The 26,659-nt window shown below is 35.8% G+C and overlaps 1 protein-coding gene across 4 annotated transcripts in view; it reads left to right on the top strand.

The window, feature by feature from the left end:
- The window catches only part of SMURF1 (SMAD specific E3 ubiquitin protein ligase 1), a 108,479-nt gene extending 103,589 nt beyond the window's left edge, over positions 1–4,890 (top strand). For all 4 annotated transcript variants that reach the window (XM_031940635.1, XM_031940648.1, XM_031940629.1 and 1 more), the window contains one exon: positions 1,311–4,890. In XM_031940635.1, coding sequence (XP_031796495.1) covers positions 1,311–1,410 — 100 coding nt within the window. In that variant the 3' untranslated portion in view covers positions 1,411–4,890. The remainder of the gene's footprint in view (positions 1–1,310) is intronic.
- Positions 4,891–26,659: the final 21,769 nt, after the last annotated feature.

The following is a 26,659-nucleotide window of genomic DNA, read 5'->3' on the forward strand; positions in this document are numbered from 1 at the left end:
AGAAAGAAAGAAAAGAAAAGAAAAATTAAGATTATCCTGTGTTTTTAAGACACTGAACAAAAACTTTCACTTGACTTAGCATCCCTGGTGCTCTCTGTTTCCAAAACTTTGCCTACATTTTGATAGGTTTTGTTGATTTAACTATTCATAAACTTTACATCGGCATTGAGTTTCTGCAATGCAAATATTCTTTTTGCATCCAAAAATTAGATCATAGCAAAAACTTTGTTGGAAGATTTTCATTTATAGGAGAGCAATTATCTTTAACCAAATTATAGATTGCTCACTTCGTTTTGCTGCCACTTACATTGAGCAAAATATTGTATTTTGATATTACGATTTTATTCGGATTTTTTGGGGGGGGGGGGAGCAGAGGAGGTTCTGTGTCTGAGGCCAGATTTTAACTCAGGTCCTCCTGACTTCAGGGCTGGTACTCTAACCACTGTATCACCTAGCTGCCCCTATTATTCAGTTTTCAATGAACTTTGTAAATTTACTTTTTGAAAAAACATAATAGCAAGTTTTTTTAATATTTTAGTATTTAAAATGAGTTCCAAGACATAATTGGGATCCATTGTACCATTTATCTTATCTTTTTTCTTAATATTTGTTGACCACTAAAAACTAAATAAAATAGCATGTATCATTTAGGTCACAGTTTTCTATATCCTTGTAAGTCTTTTTTTTTTTTTTTTTTTTTTTTAAGTGAAAATGGGAGAGGTCCACATAGACCATCTTATCAAAGATTTGTGTTCTTTTTTTTTTCCTCCCTTCACGCAAATTAATTTCTATTTTGGCAGTAAATTTCTCTTCCTTTCTCTTTATGATCCCATACCCAAGTTTCTGGAGTAGTGGAGTCATGTAGTCATGTAGTGATGTGGTAATGACATGTTTTGCCAGTCAAACTGGAATAAGAACATGAACAGTGTCCTGAGTTTTTGTTGTTGCTGTTGGGTTTTTTTTAAATTACTACTAAAGAAACACAAGGTTGAGAGGTTTGTCATAACAGTATAATTGATTATAGTTCAATTGTATTCCATTTTGAAGGCCTTGCATTTATTTATTTGTTTGTTTATTGCTGTGTGGTAGTCAGAAAATTCTCACACTGGAAACAGTCTGACTTTTTGGGGGAGTTGAAAACACTCCTTGACTCCTTTCCCATTCTCATGGAGAAACATGATTATTATTCTTTGTTTCACTCCCACAATTAGGTAGGCAATGAGAGAAGGTCCTCTCTGTTCTTTTAATATATCCTCAACACCTCGTATCTACCTGTGCTAATCCAATATCCTTCTCTTTGGTTGGCCTAGCTTTAATCGGATTGACATTCCGCCTTATGAGTCTTATGAGAAGCTTTATGAGAAGCTGCTGACGGCTGTGGAAGAGACATGTGGGTTTGCAGTGGAATGAAGAGGAGACCAAAGGAAATGGATATGAGCTCATGGACCCGTGATGAAAAGCTTAGAAGCTTTCTGTGGGCCTCCTGCTAGGCTGGCTGAGGCATTGGAATACTAGACAGCCCTGGGGAAAGGGTTGTCTTCCCTCCTTTTTGGGGGGGAGGGACTTTTGTCGGTGGCTCCTACCCATATTTTCCTCCTTTATTACAATACCTTCTCCCCCCTTCCATCACCCATCCAATAAAATACAGCCAAGTTCAACATTTGGCTTTGGTTACACAGGATATTCTGCTAGACATGTAACACATATTGTGATAGGGTCAGTGACCTGTGGTCTTTTATAGGAGCATCAACCTACAGTTAGGTAATGGAGCTTGGTTTAACTGAGGACTTGCAGCTGGTGGACATAATCAGCTGTTCTGTCTCAAAGTCTCCTTGAGGTTCCCTTTGAGTTCAGTAGCTGCAGGATATCTTAGCAGAGCTGAAATTCCAAATTGCACACCCTAGCAGGCCGTTATGAAAGGATAACCAATTAATTTCTAACAGAAAATAAACTGCATAATATATGCATATTGAATGACAGAAACATCTGAAACTCTGCCGTAGCCAGAAGCTCTAGGTAAGAAGAGTGGTTCAACTTGGGAAGGACAAAGGATTCCAGGCAGCTTTTTCTGAAGGCTCGGGGGAGTTCCTTTGGGGGTACTTATTAAAACTTTTTGCACATGGGAACAATTTTTTTTCTTCTAAAGAGGGCCTTGTCCCTTCTGTCTGTCCAGTTTCAAATGTTTTCCAGTAAAAACACCACCTAGTGGAGCCTGTATGAGGAACAGACCACGTATCCAACCTAACCAATCAATCCCCAATCTGTGATTTCCATGCCACCATTTTACCTGAAAGAGCAACCATTGTATGACTTGAAATTGTAACAGATTTTTTTTTTTTTTTTTTTTTTTTTTTTGAGGAAATTGCTAAAAGTTAAACTGTGGGACAAAATTCTGTTCTTAAAAGTCATTGGCCTTTTGAAAGGCAGCTTGGAAGGGAGTGGGAAAAGGAGATAACCACAGTGACTATGCCAAATATGATATAAAAATTATAGCAAAGATTCAAAGCTGTCATCAGTAGAGGGGAGGTGATTTCACAATGCTATATCTGTCTGTTCCCCCAGGGTTTTAAGCTTATATGTTAAAGGTTGATACTCAGTTCACTTGCCAAAATGACTTCCCAAAAAGAGGAGGAACAGTGCAAGTTCAGGCTGTAAGTCATTAGCAGTTTTTCCAATTTGCACAAAAGATCAAATAGTATTTTAACCAAAATGGCATGATTTCAGAAAGTTAAAATTTCAGTTAAAAACAACAAATTTGATTGTTTAGGGCATTTTTATTTTAGTTTATTTTGGCAAGTCCAGTTTAATTCATTAGCAAGACATTTAGCAGCTGTTCAGCATATGGATTAAAGCTTTGTGATTCAAATGTAGCTCTAATATGAATTAGAAAACACCTTTTGGGATATTTTATTTTATCCTTTTTTTTTTCTTTAAAAATAAAATGGCATTGATATTACCAGTAGCTTTAAACTGCTATGCAACAGTTCTTAAACTGTGATAAGCAGTTACCTATTCTTCCAAATCCTGATATATTTTTTCTGTTGTCTTTCTCTTTGAGCATATTGTGAATTAATGTAGAATGGAAAGAACTGTGATATGAAAGCATACCCTCTTTTGCAAATTTAGCGTGTACAATTTGACAAGAATTTCTTCAGCAGGATTTGGATAGTTGCTTCCTTCTGACAGATTCTAGGACTTTAGTGTCACTTTTGGACCATCAAGATTCTTCAGAATTAGAAAAGATACTGCTTCAAATTACTGTAATAAGATGATTTGATAAACTATTCCAAATTTCTGGCCTTTGGAATTCTCTTAGGTTCTCAAATTTTTAAAAATCTTGTTTTTCGGAATTGTAGTCTAATTGGTCTTGGCTTTTGGTCCCATTAAGCATGACTTCTTCTGGTTGCCTCCTGGAAGTTCTGTCCAAATAATCACATGAAAGTTTTTGTTATGATTCTTATTTTTTGAAAATTGAAGTTAAAAGATTTTATCCAAGGGATTTGTGGCAACCACAAAAATTATATGATCCATTTTCCATTATTTCCCAACCATTACCCAGGATCTGTATTAGTTCAGAAACTAAAGGCAGATGTTTTGAAAGGCTTTTAAACTTGTTGTTTGATTTGACAGCCTTTAAAACTACCTCCTCTGTGTCAGCAACAATGAGTAGAGAGAACCACCCTATTAAAATTCTGTAACCAGTCTAATGACTTTTAAAGAATGTTCAGGAAGGCTTGAGTAGTCAGCATGTACAAGTTAAATCAGAAAGCTTCCAAAATATATGTGGAAGGGTGTTCTCTCTTTTCTTTTGTTTCTGCATCAAGATATTGACTACACAATCAGATTGGCCAGCCCCAGCCTTGGGAGACTTGTGTCCAAGTTTATTGGAGTGTCATATTGCCTGAAATGAGCAGATTTTTCAAAGCTCCAGTTGTCTCTTTCCAGACAATCCCGTCATCACAAATAACATTGTACTCCAAAAACCTTGAACATGGAAAATGGCTCAGTCCTTGCTGAACCTTCCCAAAGAATAAAATGTGGCAAGTAAACTGTAAGCACTCTTTTATGTCTTTCCCATGGATCCACTTAGAAGAGAGAGGGGCACTTGTGAAATCATCTTGAAGCATGATCTTGTTCGCCTTTCCCCTCTATGATGCAGGACAAACTCTACCCACTCCCTCACCCAATGTCCTTTTACTCCAGGGGTACAACTTTCCAGGCTTGCCTTCACAAACTGTCATCAGCCTACACTATACACTCAGGGATGTAGGAAAACTACCATTCTGCTTCTGTTTAAAATAGGGAAGAGTAAAGGGGGCTGACTCTTCATGTTTGGGTTAAAAGTGAACCAATACCCGTTGATTTCTGAAAAGCAGAAATTATCAGTTCTGATGGTGAAAGTGTAAGCTTGCTTATTTAGCAGTATGGTCTGAATTCAGGTTGAGGTGGTCATGAAATCCATGAGATTTCAAGTAAAGTCCTTTCTGTAGAGAAACCACCATCACCCTCACCTTTTGGAGCCAGTGCCCAAGTCCCTGCTGCTCCACACAGCCTCCCAGAGACACAGTATACATTTTTTTAATTTGTTTATTTTTGTTCCTCAACCACTTTATAATGTATTTTTTTAATTTATTTTGTAATGTCTTGTTTTTAAGTATTGCTGCTATCCTTGTTATTCTTCCCACTGTTTTTATTGCTGATTTATTTTGTGAAAGTTGTACACTAATGTTTCGTTTTATGTCTAAATCAAAAGTATTTAAAGAAATACTAGTTCTATTTAATGTGGTTATGGAACCAGCTGGAAAATAAACAGTGATTGTATAGTAGGCTGGACCCAGGAGGTCATGTTCATTTTTGTTACATATGCAATAAACTCACAACTTTACATTTTTTGGCAATTGTTGTTTTTGGCGTGTAAATTAAAAATGTGTTTCTTTAAACACTAGCAGGGAAGGAAGCCAGTCAGTACCAAAGAGGGAATAATGTGGTACAGTGGAAGATAACCACTGGACTGGGTGATAAGAGAGCATTCTGGGCTCAGCTCTGTCACTAACTTATGCAACTTTGGATAAGTCACTTAATTTATCTGGCTCTCAGTTTCCTATCAATAAAAGGAGTGGCATCTGGCAGCTCAGCAGATAGAGCATTGGGCCTGGAGTCTCGAAGATCTGAGTTTAGATCCAGCCTCAGACATATCTTAGCTGTGTGATTTTCATCAGGTCATTTAACTTCTGTTCACCTCAGTTCCCTCAACTATGACATGATGCCTCCCGGGATCATTGTAACAGTGCATAGCGTGTTGCTAGCATTGCGGGTGCTATATAAATAAATGTTTATTCCCTTCAATCCCTCTCTAAAGTGTTTTCCTAGCTCAGAAAGTATTTGATTCTGTGAAAATTGTCACAATCTAAGGAAAGCAAACATAAATCTGAAGGTGGAATAAAAGATGATACTGAAAGAAACATGGTAATCTACTAAAACAGTCCTCTCGAGTTAATATTGACATTTAAGTGCTTTCCTTCCCTTCAATCTCCTGTGGATAAAGGGACTTTGAAACTTAAGTATACATATATCCTATAACATGTATTATTTTGTATGTAGACTTAATTGTGATATATAAGAAGATAGTACTAGTAGAACTAAGCTTTGAGTGGGGATCTATTGAAATCGTCACTACCCTCAAATTAAAAGACCTAAACATTAGTTTAGGATCTCTTACTAACTAGTTGTGAAACTTCTCCACCTGTTTTCTTATTTGTAAAATGAAGGATATACCTACTATGCCTACTTCAAGGGCTCATAGTCATATAAAGAGTTTGGAGGGAAAATGCATGACCCCCTCTTTTGCTTTGAGCTGCCTATATTCCCTTACTTGGTTCCTCTTTGTGCTACCCACTGAATCCTGTCCCCAGTCAAGGTGTGTGTGACATGGAGTTTGCCAGTGCTAAGTAGTATAGTTCCCTGGGACCTTTGGAACCTTTTTCTTCTCTTCCTGTATCTTAATCACCATTGGGCTACTAAACAAGTAATGACTACTAATGACCACTATGCAGATGATATTCCCCCAACCTTTTATTAGAGAACTAATCAGCTGTAGTTGATTCAGTTCCTCGATCACTTTTCTGAAAGCTTTGCCTATTTTAGATTAAGAGCTTTTACTTTGCTGTTATAGTTAAGGGAATTCACCAAACATGTAAGTACTCACTTTGTTCATGGCCCTTTGCTAGATCCTGGGAATATAAAATTAACAACTTCAAATTCCTTGCCCTTGGGAAGCTTCCATTGTAGTAGGAAGACTGAGACAAAACAAATGAGTAAATGCATGGAAATCAAAATATGAGAGATTCTGGGAGGGGAAGAATCACACCTGGAGGGAGGGTTCCTTTTTTAAAAACATTCTAAAATACATAGGCTTCACAGACTGCTAAATGGGACAATGATACAAACGAGCTTTAGAACTTTTCTTGTGTTAAAGTCAGGTAGGCCTTGACAAACAAGATTTTTGGAGACCAAGGATAAATCCATTACAGGATTGGGGAAAGACATCCAAATGCATAGACAGAGATCAGATAAGGGGGCAGCAAATGTTCAGTTTCCAAGTGCTGCAAAGTGAGGCTTTCTAGCACCTCAATGTTAAGTCAAGAGGACCGTTTTAGTAGATTACCATGTTTCTTTCAGTGTCATCTTCTATTCTAGCACTTCTTTTCTAGGAAGGTTGGAGTGGTGAAGCAGGGGTCCTCAAACTACAGCCTGTGGGCCAGATGCAGCAGCTGAGGACGTTTATCCCCCTCATCCAGGTCTATGAAGTTTCTTTATTTAAAGGCCCACAAAACAAAGTTTTTGTTTTTACTATAGTCCGGCCCTCCAACAGTCTGAGGGACAGTGAACTGGACCCCTATTTAAAAAGTTTGAGGCCCCCTGGACTCTAGAATATCAGGTTAAGGGTAGTATTTTATTTGAAAAACAAGGAAATCTTAAGATCTTAAACTATAATCAGACCTCAGTATTAGGAGGATAAATCTGTCAAGTATGCAGGTGTGTGAAAGATGAATTAAAGAAAAATCTTGTAGCAAGGAACACAACAGGGCGACTGTTAAAAGTATTCTATTCAGCTTCCTCTAAAACCATTTAAAGAACAGTAAATTACAACATAGGAAACAGAAGATCAACAAAGAAGAGATGAATGAAAATCTACTATAAGGAATTCCTCATGAAAAAACCACATACACACATGAGATCCTTGCCCTGCACAAGTGCCAAGGAGAAGAAAGACAGTAGTTAGAATCTGTAGCTAAGTGCCTACCCTGGGGAAAGAAGGAAGAAATAGTATATGATCTTAAGACATAATTGAAATGAATAGAAGGGAAGAAGAGAAAGCTTATGTCAAATGGCCTCAATCCTTGTTAAAGAGACGTCTTCAGCTGAAAAAAGAGAAAAGCAAGAGGTGTGAGTAGAGAATGAAAGATTAGGAAGAACTTTAGCAGGAATGAGATTGGCTGTAAAAGAGATAAAAGGATTGCCTTGCTGCAGTGAGTGAATGCCCAGCATATGAGTGGGAAAACACGAGCAACGAACAAACATGGTGGCTGGGACTTGGCAAGAAATGAAAGGCAATCTACCAAGGTGAGCGACTCAAAAGGAGATGGCAGCATAAAGTTTAATCGGTTAACTATAATGAAGGGAACAAAGTTAAGTACAGAGGAGGTACAGATGTTATGATAAAATCAAAAACTTTTTAAAGAGATGTGAGACAGAAAATGATAGGTCAGGGTCAGAAAGAGTTGATATTGTTTGGGGGTGTTTTGGGTTTTGTCTTTTAAGGACAGGAACATGTGTGGATAATAGTGATTTGATATATGATGTGCTCATCTTCTGTGGGGCCAAAGTGGAATGAAGAAGTAAGTCATGAGATTTGGGAATGGTTAAGGTTTGGGAGGTTTGGGAATTTGAGAAAAGCATTAACAAGGAGCTGGAAGAGTCCTAATGTAAGGACAAGAAGTTTGGGAGGAGATAAAGATGATGATGAACTAGGTACTGAACACTTTGAGAAAGTAAGGAACAAGTATTTGTCTACTAAATGCCAGGCTCTGTGGTGAGCACTTGACAAATATTTAATTTGATAATTGTAGGAGAATGACCTGGGGGTCAGTATCCAAATGCTACCATTATTTCTATAGGTTGGAATATTTTACAAGAAAATTCAAAGGAGGGTAGATTGTTGAGTGATGGTGGCAAAGAGAAAGATGGGAAGGGATACTGTAGAGCAAAGAGCCTTCCAGTTCTCCCTACAAGACCCACCACAGGTGGAAATGGTTCATGGGTAAACATATAGCCAGTGCTAGAGAGAGTGGCTAGGTTTGCAGTATCATAGAATGTAATGAAAACAAACAAAATGGAAGGAGTGTGGGATAAAGAGATCCAGAAGGGAAAAAAAAAAGCTTGCTCAGCAGGAATTCCAGACAACACAATAGGAAATTGAGAGGGACATGGGTGTGGAGTAAGGTGGAACAGGATGTGGATGAGACAACAAGAAGTGAGGTTGGGAATACTTTGCTCTTGTGTGTCTGGTGTTTGAGTAATTCAAGGAAAGGGAAAGAAACAGGTGGTAACAGTTTACTAGTTGGCTAATCTAAGGTTAATCATTATGGCAATATGAATTATAACATTTGTAGTCTTGAAGAGATGTAACCAGTTAAGAACCAAGGTCATACTTCTTTCATTCTCACCTGCTTTTCTCTTCTGTCTAGATGATGGAATAGTGGCTACTCCTCCATCTGCAGAAAGCCATCGGCACAAACTGGCCAATAAAAGAAAGAGAATCAAGGGGAAAATGGGGAGGGGAGAAAAAGGTAGAAATGAAGAGTTTCCAGCATTGTAAGATCTGAGACTAAATTTTAAGTAGTAGTCATCAAATCTTTGTGCTGGTTTAAAAACTAAAAGGTTAATTCATGAAATAAATTGTGACCAAAATCCATAAGCAAACACAATATCTTAGTGTTTAGTAAATCCAAGAATACAAACCACTAGATTAAAGAATAAAATTTCTATTTAACAGAAATTTATAACAAAATTGATAAATGTTTAGGCAAAATCAAGTTTCGACTAACAACTTACAACATGTCACAAGAAGTTTGGAATTGATTTAAAACCTAAATATGAAATGTATATGTTTTATAAGTAACCAAAATGGGGCAGGGGCTAAAAAAATTGATCGCAGGAGATAAAGATGTTGGTTACATAAAATTAAAAAGGTTTTGCACAAACAAAATTATTGTAGTTAAAATAAATATGATAAATGGGGAGTGGGGGGAAATACTGCCAACAAATATCACCAATAAAGCTCCAGTTGATAACCAAAACTATAGGAAAGTCAGCATGGCAAAGATATAAAAAACTGGCCACAGAGTCAAGAAAACCTATAATCCAGAATCATTGTCTGACAGTCTTACTAGCAAAATGATAAATTGTCACTTAATTTTTAAATGTCTCCAAGCAATTCTTTCAAACTATAAATTGCAAAACAGTTGCTGATCTTCATTGGCAAAGAGAATTTCTTTCCCCAGAATCCACTATGCTGATGAAATCACAGGTCCAGTCCAATATCCTAGATACAAATACACTATAAAGAAATAGTCCAAGGATATAAAAGATTGCTTTAAAAGAAGAAATACTAATCATCAATAATCACATGAAAGAATGTTCCTAATAAGAGAAACAAATTAAAACAGCCTCAAGGTTTTATTTCTCATCCTTCTGATTTAAAAAATAATGAAAGACAAAAATTGTAATTTGTAAATGTTAGCATTTTGGCACAGTGAGTGGGAATGAGGAGATAGGAACACTAATATATTATTTGTGGAACTGGGAATCATTCTAAAGCACTTGGATTTATATCATAAGAGTCTCTACACTATAGGGACTCTTTGATTTGATGATAATCAGTACTAAATATCTAACCCCAGCATTCAAGATAGAAAGAAATACCATATATAAAAATATATTTGTTAGCATTTTTTGTTGTAGCAAAGGATCAGAAATTAAATGGGTGCCTTAACTGAGGAACTGGCTGAACATAGTATGACAACTAAATGTAATCGAATGTTATTGGTCCATAAGAAACTATGAATATATAGGAATTCATAGAGACTTTAGACTAAATATATGATTGTGATTACTACTATGCAATAAGAAATGATGAACTTGATAATGTTAGAAAAACTTGGATAGACTTGCATAAAAATAGAATGAAATTAACAGAATCAAGGGAATATTTATCCGATAACAGTGTGAATAAGCCATTCTGACTATTATAAATGCCCAAATTACCTACAAAGGACATGTGAAGGAAGATGCTATCAGCATCCAGAGAAAGAACTGATAAATAGAAGTATGTATAGAATGATTCTACATATTTGTGTCTCATGCTAGCCCCCTCAATGGCAGGGGGAGGACAAGATAACAAAAAGGAAAAAAAAATTTACATGTTAACTTTATTATAATTTTTAAAAGAATAGCAAATAATACATAATATATTTGTAGTTTCATATACAATTATCTCTTAAACTATATTATGTTATGGAAATGCTTGTTTTATTTCATAAATTTAAAATTTTAAAAAAATAAAACTTTTAGGCTGAGGCAGTTTGTGTCATAGAAATCGAACTGAAACATAGCAAAGGAAGATCAAGATATACAGTAATTTTTAAAAACTGCAATGCTGAAAGATATCAGAACTGATCGCTATGATTAATCATGACTTCGGGGGGACGCCTTTCAGTGTCCTGTGTGGGTACAGAAAAAGGAATGGCTAGCGTCTTATCAAGGCTTCTATATTGAGGGGAAGAATTAATAAGGACATCATGTCAGCATAAAAGAAAGGAAATAGACATTTTTAAAGTATCTAGTAGCACCAGAGGGTGTGTGGGGTGTTCAGGGAAGACTAGTACCTCTGATATGGGCTGCTGAGCTCTTTTCAGGGCTGCTCACCTACCTTTGGTGTTCACCCTTCACCCAAACCTCACCTATCACTCCAAGAAATTGTAGCACGCACGGTGGGCACCCCCTAGTAAAGCCATCTCAGCAGATAGACTGAACCAACAGGTTTAGAGTGGAGGGTGACCACGAGGGCTCAAACCCACTGGTGAGTTAAGGGGATATCTCTCCTAATCACGTGAAAACTTTCCTCAACGGAAGGGGCAAATGAGAACAATTTGTTCCACTGCCATGGAAGAGCAGTACTGTGGAGTGCTCAAGTTTTGGCCAGACATTGAAGATGTCCATGTCGTTCGGTGTATCCTGGGCCATCACCAAACATTTTGACTTTTATCTTCCTGCTGAACTTCAGTGACTCTGGAAGAGAGAACAGTCAAGCTGACCCTGGGCACCTCTGCATTACTTAAATCCAATTCCAATTCATATACAAGTCAGGACATCAGCCCTTGATATCAATGGTCCTCTTCAAAACAAAGAAGGAGCATCTGGATGGCACAGTGGATAGAGCATGTGATTTAGCTGTGTGACCCTGAGCAAGTCACTTACCCCCAATTAGCTCACCCAGGAAAAATAAGGGAAGACCACAACAGCTATGCACTAAGCCTTGTGCTATGCTTACTAACTCTGATCCTGGGCAAATCACTTAATCCTATTTTCCTCACTTTCTTTATCTGTAAAACAAGCTGGAGAAGAAAATGGCAAACCATTCCAGTATCTTTGTCAAGAAAAAGAAGTCATGATTAGTTGTATGGGGCTAAGAATGACTAAATAACAGTGATGAAAAATGACTCATACATAGTCAAGAAGTGGTTGGCTGCAGGTGCAAAATAAAGCATGTAGTCAAATACAATCAATGTGTCAGATTTTTTTATTGTTTTTGTTCTTGCCTAAATATAATTTGTTTGATAATATATAAGTAACCTATATCAAACTGCTTTCTGTCTAGGGGAGGGAGAAAAAAGGAAGGGGGGGGGAAATGTGGAGCTCAAAATCTTACAAAAACGAATGTTGAAAACTATACTTGCAATTGGAAAAATAAAATACTATTAAAATGGGAGAGGAAGAAAGAAAGTAATGGAGAAAATTTTTTAAATGTACTTTTACAGGAGAAAATTCTAATTGGGAGACTATTCTTGGGAAAGAAAATGTATATGTAATTTTTTAAAGGATCAGCCCTCCCTTACTTAAATCCAATTCACTTGCACATCATGGCATCACCTCCCTGATGTCATGGCCTTCTTTGAAAATGAAGGACAAACAACAACTCTCTTTCTGATATATTGCAGTCCTCTAGACCTTAGAAACATAGGATCATACATATATTTAGAGCTGAAGGAAACCTGGAAAATCATCTTATCTAGAGTCACACAAATAATAAGTGACAAGGCCAGAATTAAAACAGATCTTCTGATGCTGTCCATCACTTTTCATTGTTATCATAGGTACTAAATTGATGCACAGCAAAGGAAACTAAATTATCTTCCAAGTCAATATTTATTTTCCTGAATGGCACACCTGGAACAATTTTATGATATGCTAATTCCCTCAAGAGGCTGCTAAGTGGCTCAGTGGATAGAGCACTAAGACCAGGAGTCAGAAAAACCTAAGCTCAAATCCAATCTCAGACACATAGCTTTGTTACCCTAGGCAAATTACTTTACCTCTGTTTGCCTTAATCCACTGGAGAAAGAAATGGCAAGTTACTTCAATAACTTTCCTAAAAAAACCCAAGTATGGTTCACAAAGTCATAAAGAAACCAAACAACAACAATGCCCTCGCGGTTGTCATGGGTAAACATTAATTTGGCAAGTCAAAAGTTTGGCTTTTATTAGATGACTATTACATTTGCAGTCTGGAAGGAAAGTGCAACATCAAGTTTTTCTTGTGGGCTAGTAACTTATAGTACTTATCTGCTAGGCTAAATTAATGCTTTACCAGATGTCTTTATGAAGGTGGCTTGTGTTTTAGTTGCTTCTGGGGAATGTAGTAATGGTTACCTGCACCAACCCCAAAAGACAGGATGTTTGTCAATATTACTGCAATTCTACATGGCCTGTTAGCAACAGAAAAAAACTAGACATGGGGACCATATTCAGGAGCTTTTCACAAGAGAGAACTTGATATTTCTAGTTTTCACGTAGGAACATAGATGCAGGCAGTAGTAATTAAAATGAACACAGTAACTAATTACTATAATGATGAAAATCACTAACCATATGCTGTTTGTACTGTGATCGTACCTCCAAATTAAGCACTCGAAAAATAGGATATCTTAGTAATAGGGACTGAACACGGGGCTTATGATGATTAAAAGTGAGAAAAATAAAGGACTAGAATTGTCCTTAAGCATTTTTTGTGTCCAAAGGAAGAGAATTGATTAAACTTAACCATTAGCCCAATGGTAACTCTAATTCCAAGAGGATCAGAATTTGTATTTTTATTTCTATAGTTTTGGAGATAAATTACATTTTATAAAGCACTTCAAGATTTATAAAGTGATTTTCTCACAACCCAATGTGTCCAAAACATTTCTCACTCCTATCTTCTAAAAGTTTCTCTCCCACTCCAGCACTTATTTCTATAAGGGCAACACCATCCTTCTGGTCCCTCAAACTCACAACCTAGGAGTCATCCTTGACTTCTTACTATCTCTCGTCCCCATATCTAATCTGTTGCCAAAGGCCTCTCTCAAATATATCTCTCAAATATACCCCCTTTTCACTTTTGGCATTACCCTCAATCTAGTGTAAACCCTCCTCACCTCATCTTCTCTTATTCCAATCCATTTCCAATTCACTCACTAAAGTGATTTTCCTAAAACACAGGTTTGAAATTAGGTATGTTGGATCTTTGGAGAAAATTGAATGGAGATAGAAGGGAATATACTTACTTCTCAGCAGTTCATGGAACCTATTCAAAAATTGACCATATATTAGGACATAAAGACCTCAAAATTAAATGCAAGAAAGCAGAAATAGTAAATGCTTTCTTTTCAGATCATGATGCAATAAAAACTACATTCAACAAAAAGTTAGGGGGAAATAGACCAAAAAGTAATTGGAAACTAAACAATCTCATCTTAAAGAATGATTGGGTGAAGCAGCAAATTATAGATACAATTAATAATTTCACTCAAGATAATGACAATGATGAGACATCATACCAAAATTTGTGGGATGCAGCCAAAGCGGTAATAAGAGGGAATTTTATATCCTTAGAGGCTTACTTGAATAAAACAGAGAAAGAAAAGATTAATGAATTGGGCTTGCAACTAAAAAAACTAAAAAAAGACCAAATTAAAAACCCCCAATCAAATACTAAATTGGAAATTCTAAAATTAAAAGGAGAAATTAAAAATATTGAAAGTAAAAAAACTATTGAACTAATTAATAAAACTAAGAGTTGGTTCTATGAAAAAGCCAATAAAATAGATAAGCCTTTGGTAAATCTGATTAGAAAAAGGAGGGAGGAAAATGAAATTAGTAGTCTTAAAAATGAAAAGGGAGAACTTTCCACCAATGAAGAGGAAATTAGAGAAATAATAAGGAGTTATTTTGCTCAACTTTATGCCAATAAATTTGATAACCTAAGTGAAATGGATGACTACCTCCAAAAATATAGACTTCCCAGACTAACAGAGGAGGAAGTAAATTGCTTGAATAGTCACATTTCAGAAAAAGAAATAGAACAGGCAATTAAACAACTCCCTAAGAAAAAATCCCCAGGACCAGATGGATTTACATGTGAATTTTACCAAACATTTAAAGAACAATTGGCCCCAATGCTATATAAATTATTTGATAAAATAGGGAATGAAGGAGTCCTACCAAATTCCTTCTATGACACAGACATGGTACTGATACCTAAACCAGGTAGGCTGAAAACAGAGAAAGAAAATTATAGACCAATCTCCCTAATGAATATTGATGCTAAAATCTTAAATAAGATATTAGCAAAAAGACTACAGAAAATCATCTCCAAGATAATACACTATGATCAAGTAGGATTTATACCAGGAATGCAGGGCTGGTTCAATATTAGGAAAACTATCAATATAATTGGCCATGTTAATAACCAAATTAACAAAAACCATATGATCATCTCAATAGATGCAGAAAAAGCATTTGATAAAATCCAACATCCATTCCTATTAAAAACACTTGAGAGTATAGGAATAAATGGACTTTTCCTTAAAATAATCAGCAGCATCTATTTAAAACCATCAGTAAGCATCATATGTAATGGAGACAAACTGCAACCATTCCCAATAAGATCTGGAGTGAAACAAGGTTGCCCACTATCACCGTTACTATTTAATATTGTATTAGAAACGCTAGCTATAGCAATAAGAGCTGAGAAAGAGATTAAAGGAATAAGAATAGGCAATGAGGAAGCCAAATTATCACTCTTTGCCGATGACATGATGGTATACTTAGAGAACCCCAGAGATTCTGCTAAAAAGTTATTAGAAATAATCCACAACTTTAGCAAAGTTGCTGGTTATAAAATAAACCCACATAAGTCATCAGCATTCTTATATATCACTAACAAAATCCAACAGTCAGAGTTACAAAGAGAAATTCCATTTAAAGTAACTACTGATAATATAAAATATTTAGGAATCTATCTGCCAAGGGAAAATCAGAAACTTTATGAGCAAAATTACAGACCACTTTTCACACAAATTAAGTCTGATCTAACCAATTGGAAAAATATTAAATGCTCTTGGATAGGGCGAGCAAATATAATAAAGATGACAATATTACCTAAACTAATCTATTTATTTAGCGCTATACCAATCAGACTCCCAAAAAACTATTTTAATGACCTAGAAAAAATAACAACAAAGTTCATATGGAAAAACAAAAGGTCAAGAATTTCAAGGGAATTAATGAAAAAAAAATCAAATGATGGTGGCTTAGCTGTACCAGATCTAAAATTATATTATAGAGCAGCAGTTACCAAAACTATTTGGTATTGGCTAAGGAATAGATTAGTTGATCAGTGGAATAGATTAGGTTCAAGGGATAAAACAGTCAACAAATATAGCAACCTAGTCTTTGACAAACCCAAAGATCCCAGCTTTTGGGATAAGAACTTACTGTTTGATAAAAATTGCTGGGAAAATTGGAAACTAATATGGCAGAAACTAGGCATTGATCCATACTTAACGCCGTACACCAAGATAAGGTCAAAATGGGTTCATGACCTAGGCATAAAGAATGAAATTATTAATAAATTAGAGGAACATAGGATAGTTTACCTCTCAGACCTGTGGAAGGGGAAGGTCTTTATGACCAAAGCAGAACTAGAGATCATTACTGATCACAAAATAGAAAATTTCGATTATACCAAACTGAAAAGTTTTTGTACAAACAAAACTAATGCAGACAAGATTAGAAGGGAAGCAATAAACTGGGAAAATATTTTTACAGTCAAAGGTTCTGATAAAGGCCTCATTTCCAAAATATATAGAGAATTAACTCTAATTTATAAAAAATCAAGCCATTCTCCAATTGAAAAATGGTCAAAGGATATGAACAGACAATTCTCAGATGAAGAAATTGAAACTATTTCTAGTCATATGAAAAGATGCTCCAAGTCATTATTAATCAGAGAAATGCAAATTAAGACAACTCTAAGATACCACTACACACCTGTCAGATTGGCTAAGATGACAGGAAAAAATAATGATGATTGTTGGAGGGGATGTGGGAAAACTGGGACATTGATTCATTGTTGGTGGAGTTGTGAACGAATCCAACCATTTTGGAGAGTAGTTTGGAACTATGCTCAAAAAGTTATCAAACTGTGCATACCCTTTGATCCAGCAGTGTTACTACTGGGATTATATCCCAAAGAGATTATAAAGAAGGGAAAGGGACCTGTATGTGCACGAATGTTTGTGGCAGCCCTTTTTGTAGTGGCTAGAAACTGGAAACTGAATGGATGTCCATCAGTTGGAGAATGGCTGAATAAATTGTGGTATATGAATATTATGGAATATTACTGTTCTGTAAGAAATGACCAACAGGATGATTTCAGAAAGGCCTGGAGAGACTTACACGAACTGATGCTGAGTGAAATGAGCAGGACCAGGAGATCATTATATACTTCAACAACAATACTATATGATGACCAGTTCTGATGGACCAGGCCATCCTCAGCAACGAGATCAACCAAATCATTTCTAATGGAGCAGTAATGAACTGAACTAGCTATGCCCAGAAAAAGAACTCTGGGAGATGACTAAAAACCATTACATTGAATTCCCAATCCCTATATTTATGCACACCTGCATTTTTGATTTCCTTCACAAGCTAATTGTACAATATTTCAGAGTCTGATTCTTTTTGTACAGCAAAATAACGTTTTGGTCATGTATACTTATTGTGTATCTAATTTATATTTTAATATATTTAACATCTACTGGTCATCCTGCCATCTAGGGGAGGGGGTGGGGGGGTAAGAGGTGAAAAATTGGAACAAGAGGTTTGGCAATTGTTAATGCTGTAAAGTTACCCATGTATATATCCTGTAAATAAAAGGCTATTAAATAAAAAAAAAAATAAAAAAAAAATAAAACACAGGTTTGATCATGTCACACACACACATCCAGTTAGTAAATTCCTAACTCTAATTTATAAAAAATCAAGCCATTCTCCAATTGAAAAATGGTCAAAGGATATGAACAGACAATTCTCAGATGAAGAAGTTGAAACTATTTCTAGTCATATGAAAAGATGCTCCAAGTCATTATTAATCAGAGAAATGCAAATTAAGACAACTCTAAGATACCACTACACACCTGTCAGATTGGCTAAGATGACAGGAAAAAATAATGATGATTGTTGGAGGGGATGCGGGAAAACTGGGACATTGATGCATTGTTGGTGGAGTTGTGAACGAATCCAACCATTTTGGAGAGTAGTTTGGAACTATGCTCAAAAAGTTATCAAACTGTGCATACCCTTTGATCCAGCAGTGTTACTACTGGGATTATATCCCAAAGAGATTATAAAGAAGGGAAAGGGACCTGTATGTGCACGAATGTTTGTGGCAGCCCTTTTTGTAGTGGCTAGAAACTGGAAACTGAATGGATGTCCATCAGTTGGAGAATGGCTGAATAAATTGTGGTATATGAATATTATGGAATATTACTGTTCTGTAAGAAATGACCAACAGGATGATTTCAGAAAGGCCTGGAGAGACTTACACGAACTGATGCTGAGTGAAATGAGCAGGACCAGGAGATCATTACATACTTCAACAACAATACTATATGATGACCAGTTCTGATGGACCAGGCCATCCTCAGCAACGAGATCAACCAAATCATTTCTAATGGAGCAGTAATGAACTGAACTAGCTATGCCCAGAAAAAGAACTCTGGGAGATCACTAAAAACCATTACATTGAATTCCCAATCCCTATATTTATGCCCACCTGCATTTTTGATTTCCTTCACAAGCTAATTGTACAATATTTCAGAGTCTGATTCTTTTTGTACAGCAAAATAACGATTTGGTCATGTATACTTATTGTGTATCTAATTTATATTTTAATATATTTAACATCTACTGGTCATCTTGCCATCTGGGGGAGTGGGGTAGGGGATAAGAGGGGAAAAATTGGAACAAGAGGTTTGGCAATTGTTAATGTTGTAAAGTTACCCATACATATAACCTGTAAATAAAAGGCTATTAAATTAAAAAAAAAAAAAAGAGTAAATGTTGAAAAAATCTTTGCATGTGTTTTGAAAAATAAAAAGATATGTAAAACACACACACACATACACACACACACAGGCTTAATGATGTACCTGCATTCCAGGTAACTTATACTTTAGTTGGGGAGACAAGATGTATGTGTGTATGTGCATGAGAAAGACACATAAAGACTATTCCAAGCCCCAAGTGATTTTCAGTTCTAAGTTTCTAAGTTCTAAAGAAATTCAGAGTGAAAGAGTACTGAACACAAGGCCAGTGGGAGGTGACTTCATGAAAGGAGATAAAAGTTGAATACCTTGAGCAAAGAAGAGGGAGAAGATGCCACAAAGAGAGAAAATACAATTAAAGGAGCTAGGAGGTAGAAATTCATGATGGGATATATTGTGAAAGGCTGTATAAATACCCTGCTTAAAAAGAATGGCCTTTTCATGGAAGTAATTGGGAACCACTGAACCTTTTAAGCAGGGAGATGACATTGGAAAAGTATGAATCCTAATAGAAGTTTATAGAATAAATTGAAGGGAGAAGGGAGTGGAGGTGGAACAACCAGTCAAGGAGATTCTTAAGTTATGGACATAAGGTATTAAGGGTCTATATTTAAAATAGTGACAATGGGAATGGAAGGCGTGCAAAAGGCAAAGAAAAGGAAGAATCAGTAGTAATTTGTTACTACTGTATACACATGGAGAGAGGGTCAAGGATGTTTCTTATTATTGAGATAACAGTTTTAGATGTTTTTCATATTTTTGTTTTGATTGTTATGCTAATATTTAATCATTCTTGCCTCCCTGGTATAAATTAAATTTGTTCATAACAAGTGATTTCTTTGATAAGTTGCTTATTTGATAGGTCTTTATTTAAAATTTATAATTGACATTAACAATATTGATCTATAGTTCCCTTTTTATGTCCTGCCTTCCCTAATTTAAGTATTAGAGCTATATTTATCACATAATAGGAATTTGGTAGTGTTTTCTCATTTTTTAAGAATAATATGAGTAGTTTAATGCTAATTCTTTTAAAAATTTTGACAGAACCACTTCACACCTCCCAGATTAGCTAAAATGACAGAAAAAGATAATGATAAATGTTGGAGGAAATGTGGGAAAACTGGGACACTAATGTATTGTTTGTGGACTGGTAAAATGATCCAACCATTCCAGAGAGCAATTTAGAATTATGCCCAAAGAGTTGTTAAACTGAGTGTATCCTTTTATCCAACAGTGTCTCTACTCTGTCTGTATCCCACAAAGGTTATAAAAGAGGGAAAAGGACTCACATGTATAAAAATGTTTGTAGCATTCCCTTTTGTAGAAAGATATTGTAAATTGAGTGGATGCCCATCAATTGGGGAATGGCTGAATAAGTTATGGTAAAAGAATATTATAGAATATTATTGTTCTATGAGAAATGATGAGCAGGCTGATTTCAGAAAAGCCTGGAAAGACTTATATGAACTGATGCTGAGTAAAGTAAACAGAACTAAAAGAATGTTGTACATAGTAACAAGATTATGTGATGATCAATTGTGATGGACTTAACTCTTTTCAATAATGAGGTGAATCAAGGCAGTACCAAGAGGCTTGTGATGAATAGAGCCATTCACATCCAGAGAGAGAACTATGGAGACTGAATGGGGATCAAAAAATAGTATTTTCACCTTTATTGTTGTTGTTTGCTTGTTTTTTTTTTCTTTCTCATGTTTTTTTCCCTTTTGATCTGATTTTTCTTGTACAGCATGATTAATATGGAAATACATTTAGAAGAATTGTACATGTTTAACCTATATCAGACTGTATTGAGTAGAGGAAGGTGGGAGAAGAGGGATAAAAATTTGAAACACAAGGATTTGCAAAGATGAATGTTGAAAACTTATTTTGCACATATTTGGAAAAATTAAATACTATTTTAAAAGGAAATAAATAAAAATAATAAAGTGAAATGAAATAAAAAGTTTGACAGAATTCTCCTGTGAATCCATCAGTCCCAGGTTTCTCTCCTCTCCTCTTTTCATGTTCCTTTACAGATAGTCCTATTTTTTTTTTTCTGATGTTAACTTATTGTATGGTTTCTGGTCTTCTATTAATTTAGATATTTTATATTTTTGAAGTTATACTTTTTTCTTTTACCTTCTCAGTCTTATTAGCAAATACCATTTAATCCTTCTTTTTGTTTCTTCTGGTTTTAGTGTGATTTTATTTTGGTCACTGGCTGTTTTGATTTGCTTTTCTTCTCTCTTCTTTTTACTCAGATTGCTTAAAGTTTTATCAATTTTGTTAGTCTTTTTAAAGGAACAACTTTTAGCTTTTTTGTAGTTTCTATAAATGAGCAATCAGGTCAGCCTACCTGAAGTAGTATGCACCCTGAAGGAAAGACAGGAGGCAGCATGTGCCAGGCAAGTCTTATTACCACCAACACCTTGACTATGATTTCCCCTCAGATCCTGATGGAGAGAACCCAAGAGCCTTGGGAATAGTAGTGGCCTTCAAATCATCAGACTTGCTTTTAGCCCAACCCCTACAGACATTATTGAGGAGAAATCATGGAAAGATGGTCCACCTTCCACATTACCAACAGCAACAACTGCTGCACAACTACCACCAACAATCAGAAGAATACAGGAGCCTTGGGAGTGATAATACTGTTAAGATTGGAAGAGACCCCAAAATATTACTGTTCTGTAAGAAATGACCAACAGGATGATTTCAGAAAGGCCTGGAGAGACTTACACGAACTGATGCTGAGTGAAATGAGCAGGACCAGGAGATCATTATATACTTCAACAACAATACTAGATGATGACCAGTTCTGATGGATCAGGCCATCCTCAGCAACGAGATCAACCAAATCATTTCTAATGGAGCAGTAATGAACTGAACTAGCTATGCCCAGAAAAAGAACTCTGGGAGATGACTAAAAACCATTACATTGAATTCCCAATCCCTATATTTATGCACACATGCATTTTTTATTTCCTTCACAAGCTAATTGTACAATAATTCAGAGTCTGATTCTTTTTGTACAGCAAAATAATGTTTTGGTCATGTATACTTATTGTGTATCTAAGTTATATTTTAATATATTTAACATCTACTGGTCATCCTGCCATCTAGGGGAGGGGGCGGGGGTAAGAGGTGAAAAATTGGAACAAGAGGTTTGGCAATTGTTAATGCTGTAAAGTTACCCATGTATATATCCTGTAAATAAAAGGCTATTAAATAAAAAATAAAAATAAAAATAAAAAAAAAAGGAAGAGACCCCAAAAGTTTGGGGGTCACACGCAGACCAGTGTCACGAGGTGTCTCAAAAGAATTTACAGGCTTGAGTTATCAAACTGTGCATACCCTTTGATCCAGCACTGTTTCTAAAGAGATTTTAAAGGAGAGAAAGGGACCCACATGTGCAAAAATGTTTGTGGCGGCCTTTTGTGTAGTGGCAAGAAACTGGAAACTGAGTTGTTGCCGATCAATTGGAGAATGGCTGAATAAATTGTGGTATATGAATGTTATGGAATATTATTGTTCTGTAAGAAACGACCAACAGGATGATTTCAGAGAGTACTATAGACTTATATGAACTGATGCTAAGTGAGGTGAGCAAAACCCAGGAGATCATTATGCACAACAACAGCAAGTTATATGATGATCAGTTCTGATGAACGTGGCTCCTTTCAACAATGAGAAGATTCAGGCCAGTTCCAATAATAAATAAATAAACAGTGAGCCTCGGAGACTTAGGTTGGGGTTTTTATTGGCCTTTCAGTGAAGGCCAGAGTGATTTGGGCTTGAAAGCTTAGTTAACTAGCTCCATTTAAAACACTTTGGACTTTTTAAAAGCCTGTTTTCAGATATATTTCAAGAAATCAAAAATGAAAAATGCACAGAACAAAAAGTAAATTGTCCCAGCATTTTGAAAAAAAAAAAAAAAAAAATAGGAGGAGGAAAAGGAAAAGAAGAAATAGCACCATTCCCCAACTTCTGCTCTAATTGGCATATTGAGTTGCCAGAGGGCAAATACTACCATTACTACTACTACTGTCAGATAACATGATAAAAACAGTTAATACAAAACTTTCTCCTAAGAACCTAGTTTATTCCATCTCATAAATATATGCAGAATCCATAGGAGAAGTAAGCTTAACTCATTAACACCAGATCTGGAAGTCCTCCTTGTGCAGAACCCTTGTTCTTTACCCTTTATTCTCAAAGAGGAGCAATGACATTTCAAGGATGATGTATTGACTTGCACCTTGTATTGGATTTAAGTGGGAATGTCACTGCTGAGAATCATCTAAGTCTTTCGACAAGACCATTTTATCAGTAGAAATGAATTAAAGAAAACACATTAAAATTTTTTTTAACTCTGCACTTTAAGGATCAGGGAACTTTTCCTTCTAATTGACAAATGAAATTTTCAATATATGTCTCTTTTAGAATGTAAGCTATCCAAAAAGGAGAACTATGTGACTTCTTTTTGTACCCCCAGTAGTTAGCAGTGCTGTATACATAGTAAGCACTTAGTAAATGCATATTCATTCAGGGTTATAGTATTTTTTTATTTAAAGTTTATCTATTTCTTATCTAATTTTTAAAATACTTCATCTTTGATGCTTATTTGAGGTTTAGTTGTTGGCTTGATCATTTTTAGATGTATATTCTATTCATTAATCCTCTCCTTTTCTATTTTGTACATTGTCAGGAATATAATTTCTCCCCTCTTTCTTTAGCTGGATCTCAGAATTTTGGTAAGTTGTCTCATTATTATTTTCTTTCTTTTCTTCTTTATATTTTTTTAATATAGGTTTTTATACACAAAACATATGCATGGGCAATTTTTCAACATTGACCCTTACAAAAACTTCTATTTCAACTTTTCCCCTCCTTTCCTCCACTCCCTCCCCTAGATGGCAGGTAGTCCCATTCATGTTAAATATATCATTTTCTTTCAAATATTTCCAGGATCTCTGATTCCTGTTTGTTGAGACAGAAGGAGGTTGTGCCAAATCCCTACAAATTAGTGCCATTGTAAATTCCCCATCTCCCATTATAGAATATTTCTCTCCACCAATAAGTGTCCTTTAATAAGACCCCCATCTTACCACTGAATTTAGAATTTCTCCTTTCTTTCCCCCCTTTTCAATTCCTCCCTTTGCTACTTCACCCATTCTCCCATAGGAGATTCTCTCTTTTCTTCTTGAGAGACTACAAGGATTAATTTCCTCCACTGTTAAACTTTAACTTATTTGAGTATATAAATGTTCCTCTCTTCTACCTCCCCTATCTCCTTTTGTGTGCCCTCTCATAGATTAAATGAGTCATGTGAACGCACAAAAATTATTCACTTGTGGAAGAGTTTTTGTAAGGTTTAGATCAGAGTGTTTCAAACCTGTTCCTCCATATTCACTTCTATTAAAGTTTCACTTTTATTCTTGTCTCCCTTTGCAGTTTTAAAAGAAAACTCTTATAATTTTGTTGTTGTTGTTGTTGTACCCTTTTCCTTTGCTAGTTCCCCTTCCCCTTTTTTTCCTGAGTTAATTTATTTAATTACTTGTGCTTTCCTTGGTTACTGAATTTGTTTATCTTTCTCATGTTTCTGTAGCCTAGAGTGTTTGCAAAGTAAATCATTTCCTCTAGGTTTGTTTATTGTTTTTGTTTTGTTGTTTCATTCAAATTGAATGTCCACCTTTTTTTCATTGATGATTAGGCTTAGGTTTTCAGAGTGTTATCTTAGGCTTAATTTTTAGCTCCATTATTGTTCAGAATATATTATTCCATTCTCTCTTACACTTTCCAGTGGGTGCAGAATAATTTTATGTTATTTGAATTTTCTTTCTATTGTATTTGAAGGTCTTTTCCTGGTTGCTTGCAGAATCTATTGTTTATTAAAATTTTAACTATCTCATATCTTGTTAAGTGTTGAATTTAATTAATGTTTCTATGAGCCTTTTCTTTTCCCATAAGTGACCTGTGGTTTTTTTTCAGTTGGTACTTTGTTTCCTGTATTCAGATGTTCTGGGAAGTTTTCTTGTATTATTTATTACATTATGGTGTTCAGATTTTATGAATTGTTATGTTCTTCTGGGAAATCTATAATCCTTAAATTGTCTCTGCCCATACTGTGTGCAAAATCAATATGTTTTCTTTGTGTTTTCTTTTAACATTGCTTTTTTGCTTCTTTTCTTCCAGATTGTTTTTAACTTATGTGTTTTTGTATTCTCAATCATTTTCTCTCTCTTTTTTGGGGGAGATATTTGTCACTCTGTATTCAATTTTTTTTTATTCTGCCAGTTATTTCTACTACGAAGATCATAAATTATGCTTTCACTATTTTTCTCTTGAACCATTCAGAAATATCCTATAAGTTTCCATGTTCTTTTGGAAATCTACAAGATCCCCTTCATTTGATGTTGATTCATTTTTCTTTGTCTTGAAATATTTATTCAGAGATAGGGCCTATTTAGATGTCCTGGAAGTTATCTTTCCTTCTTATTTATATCATCTCTATTGTTTTATCTGCTTGTATTTAAGGTTTTAAACTGAATTTTATTCTTACTAAAGTCTTTGGTATTTCAGTGGGTTTTTCCCCCCTTAAATGGATAAATCTCAAAACTATCTTAACTTCTTATTATACTAAGGAATTCACATTTCACCAGTCTTAGTCTCTATCACAGGTGTCTTCCAGTGGGTTAGAACTTTCTCTAGCCCTAGGAAGTCCCATACAAATGTTGGTACCCATTCACAGTTTCCTCTGTTCCTTAGTTCTATCACTGTGTACTCTTGAAATACTGTATGCTTCTACTTTAGGCAGAGACAGTGGGAGGAGATGGAGTGCCATGTGTGAGGAACTAAGTCATGGCATAGGGAGAATGAAGTACAAGGAAGGAAAGACAGAGAAAGGTTTCTATCAGGTTCTTAAAACCTCTTTCACTAAGAATGCCAACAAATCTAGGGTCTATGACAAATAGGAGATCAGAACAAAATCAATCATTTGCAAAGCTTTCAAGTAAGACTTCTTATTTCTGACCCACTCACTGGAGATGTCTATGGCAATAATAGTGGCGGTGAAGATGGTGATGATGATGATAACAATGACAAATAATGTCTATTACATTTCTCTAGCATTTTACAGTTCTTAGGCTAGACTGAAGCTTAGAGATCATTTAGTCTAGATGTCTCATGTTGTATTCGGGAAACTGAGGCACAGTCTTGCCCCAAATCACTCGTAATAAGTAAGGTTTGGGGCCAGGATTTGAGGGGAGAGTGAAAGAGGAATAGTCTGACTATTATAAGCCCAAAGGTAAAGCAAGGATAAAGCCAAGCAGCCTTGGTACCTTTGGCTAAATACCCCTCACAATCTATGGGCTTTTTCTTCAGTTCACTGAAAAGTTATAAAAGTGTGTGTGTGTATGTGTGTGTGTGTGTGTGTGTGTGTGTGTGTCTTGCTGTTTGTCTCTGTTTTTGTCTCTTTTCCTATCTCTCTCTCTATCTCTGTCTTTCTGTCTCTGTCTCTGTGTGTTTCTGTCAGTTTCTGTCTCTGTCTCTGTCTTTGTTTCCCTCCCTCCCTCTATTTCTGTTTCTTTCTCTCTCTTTCTCTCTCTCTCTCTCCCTTCCTCTCTCTCTGCCTCTTTCTCTCTCTCTCTCTCCCTCCTTCTCTCTTGCCCTCTCTCCCCCTCTCTCTCCCTCTCTTTATTTCTGTCTCTGCCTCTGTCTCTCTGTCTCTCTGTCTTTCTTCCTCTCTCTCTCCCTCCTTCTCTCTCTCCTTCCCTCTTTTTCTCTTGCCCTCTCTCCCTCTCTCTCTCTTCCTTTCTCTCTCTCCCTCTCTCTGTTTCTGTCTCTGCCTCTGTCTCTGTCTCTCTGTCTCTCTCTCTCACCTCCTCCTCAATTCCACCCCCATCTTTTAATGAGAAGTCTCATTTACCTTCCTTCATAAATTCCAG

This window comes from Sarcophilus harrisii, chromosome 1 (genome assembly GCF_902635505.1).
Source record: "Sarcophilus harrisii chromosome 1, mSarHar1.11, whole genome shotgun sequence".
In the NCBI taxonomy this organism is placed as follows: Eukaryota; Metazoa; Chordata; class Mammalia; order Dasyuromorphia; family Dasyuridae; genus Sarcophilus; species Sarcophilus harrisii.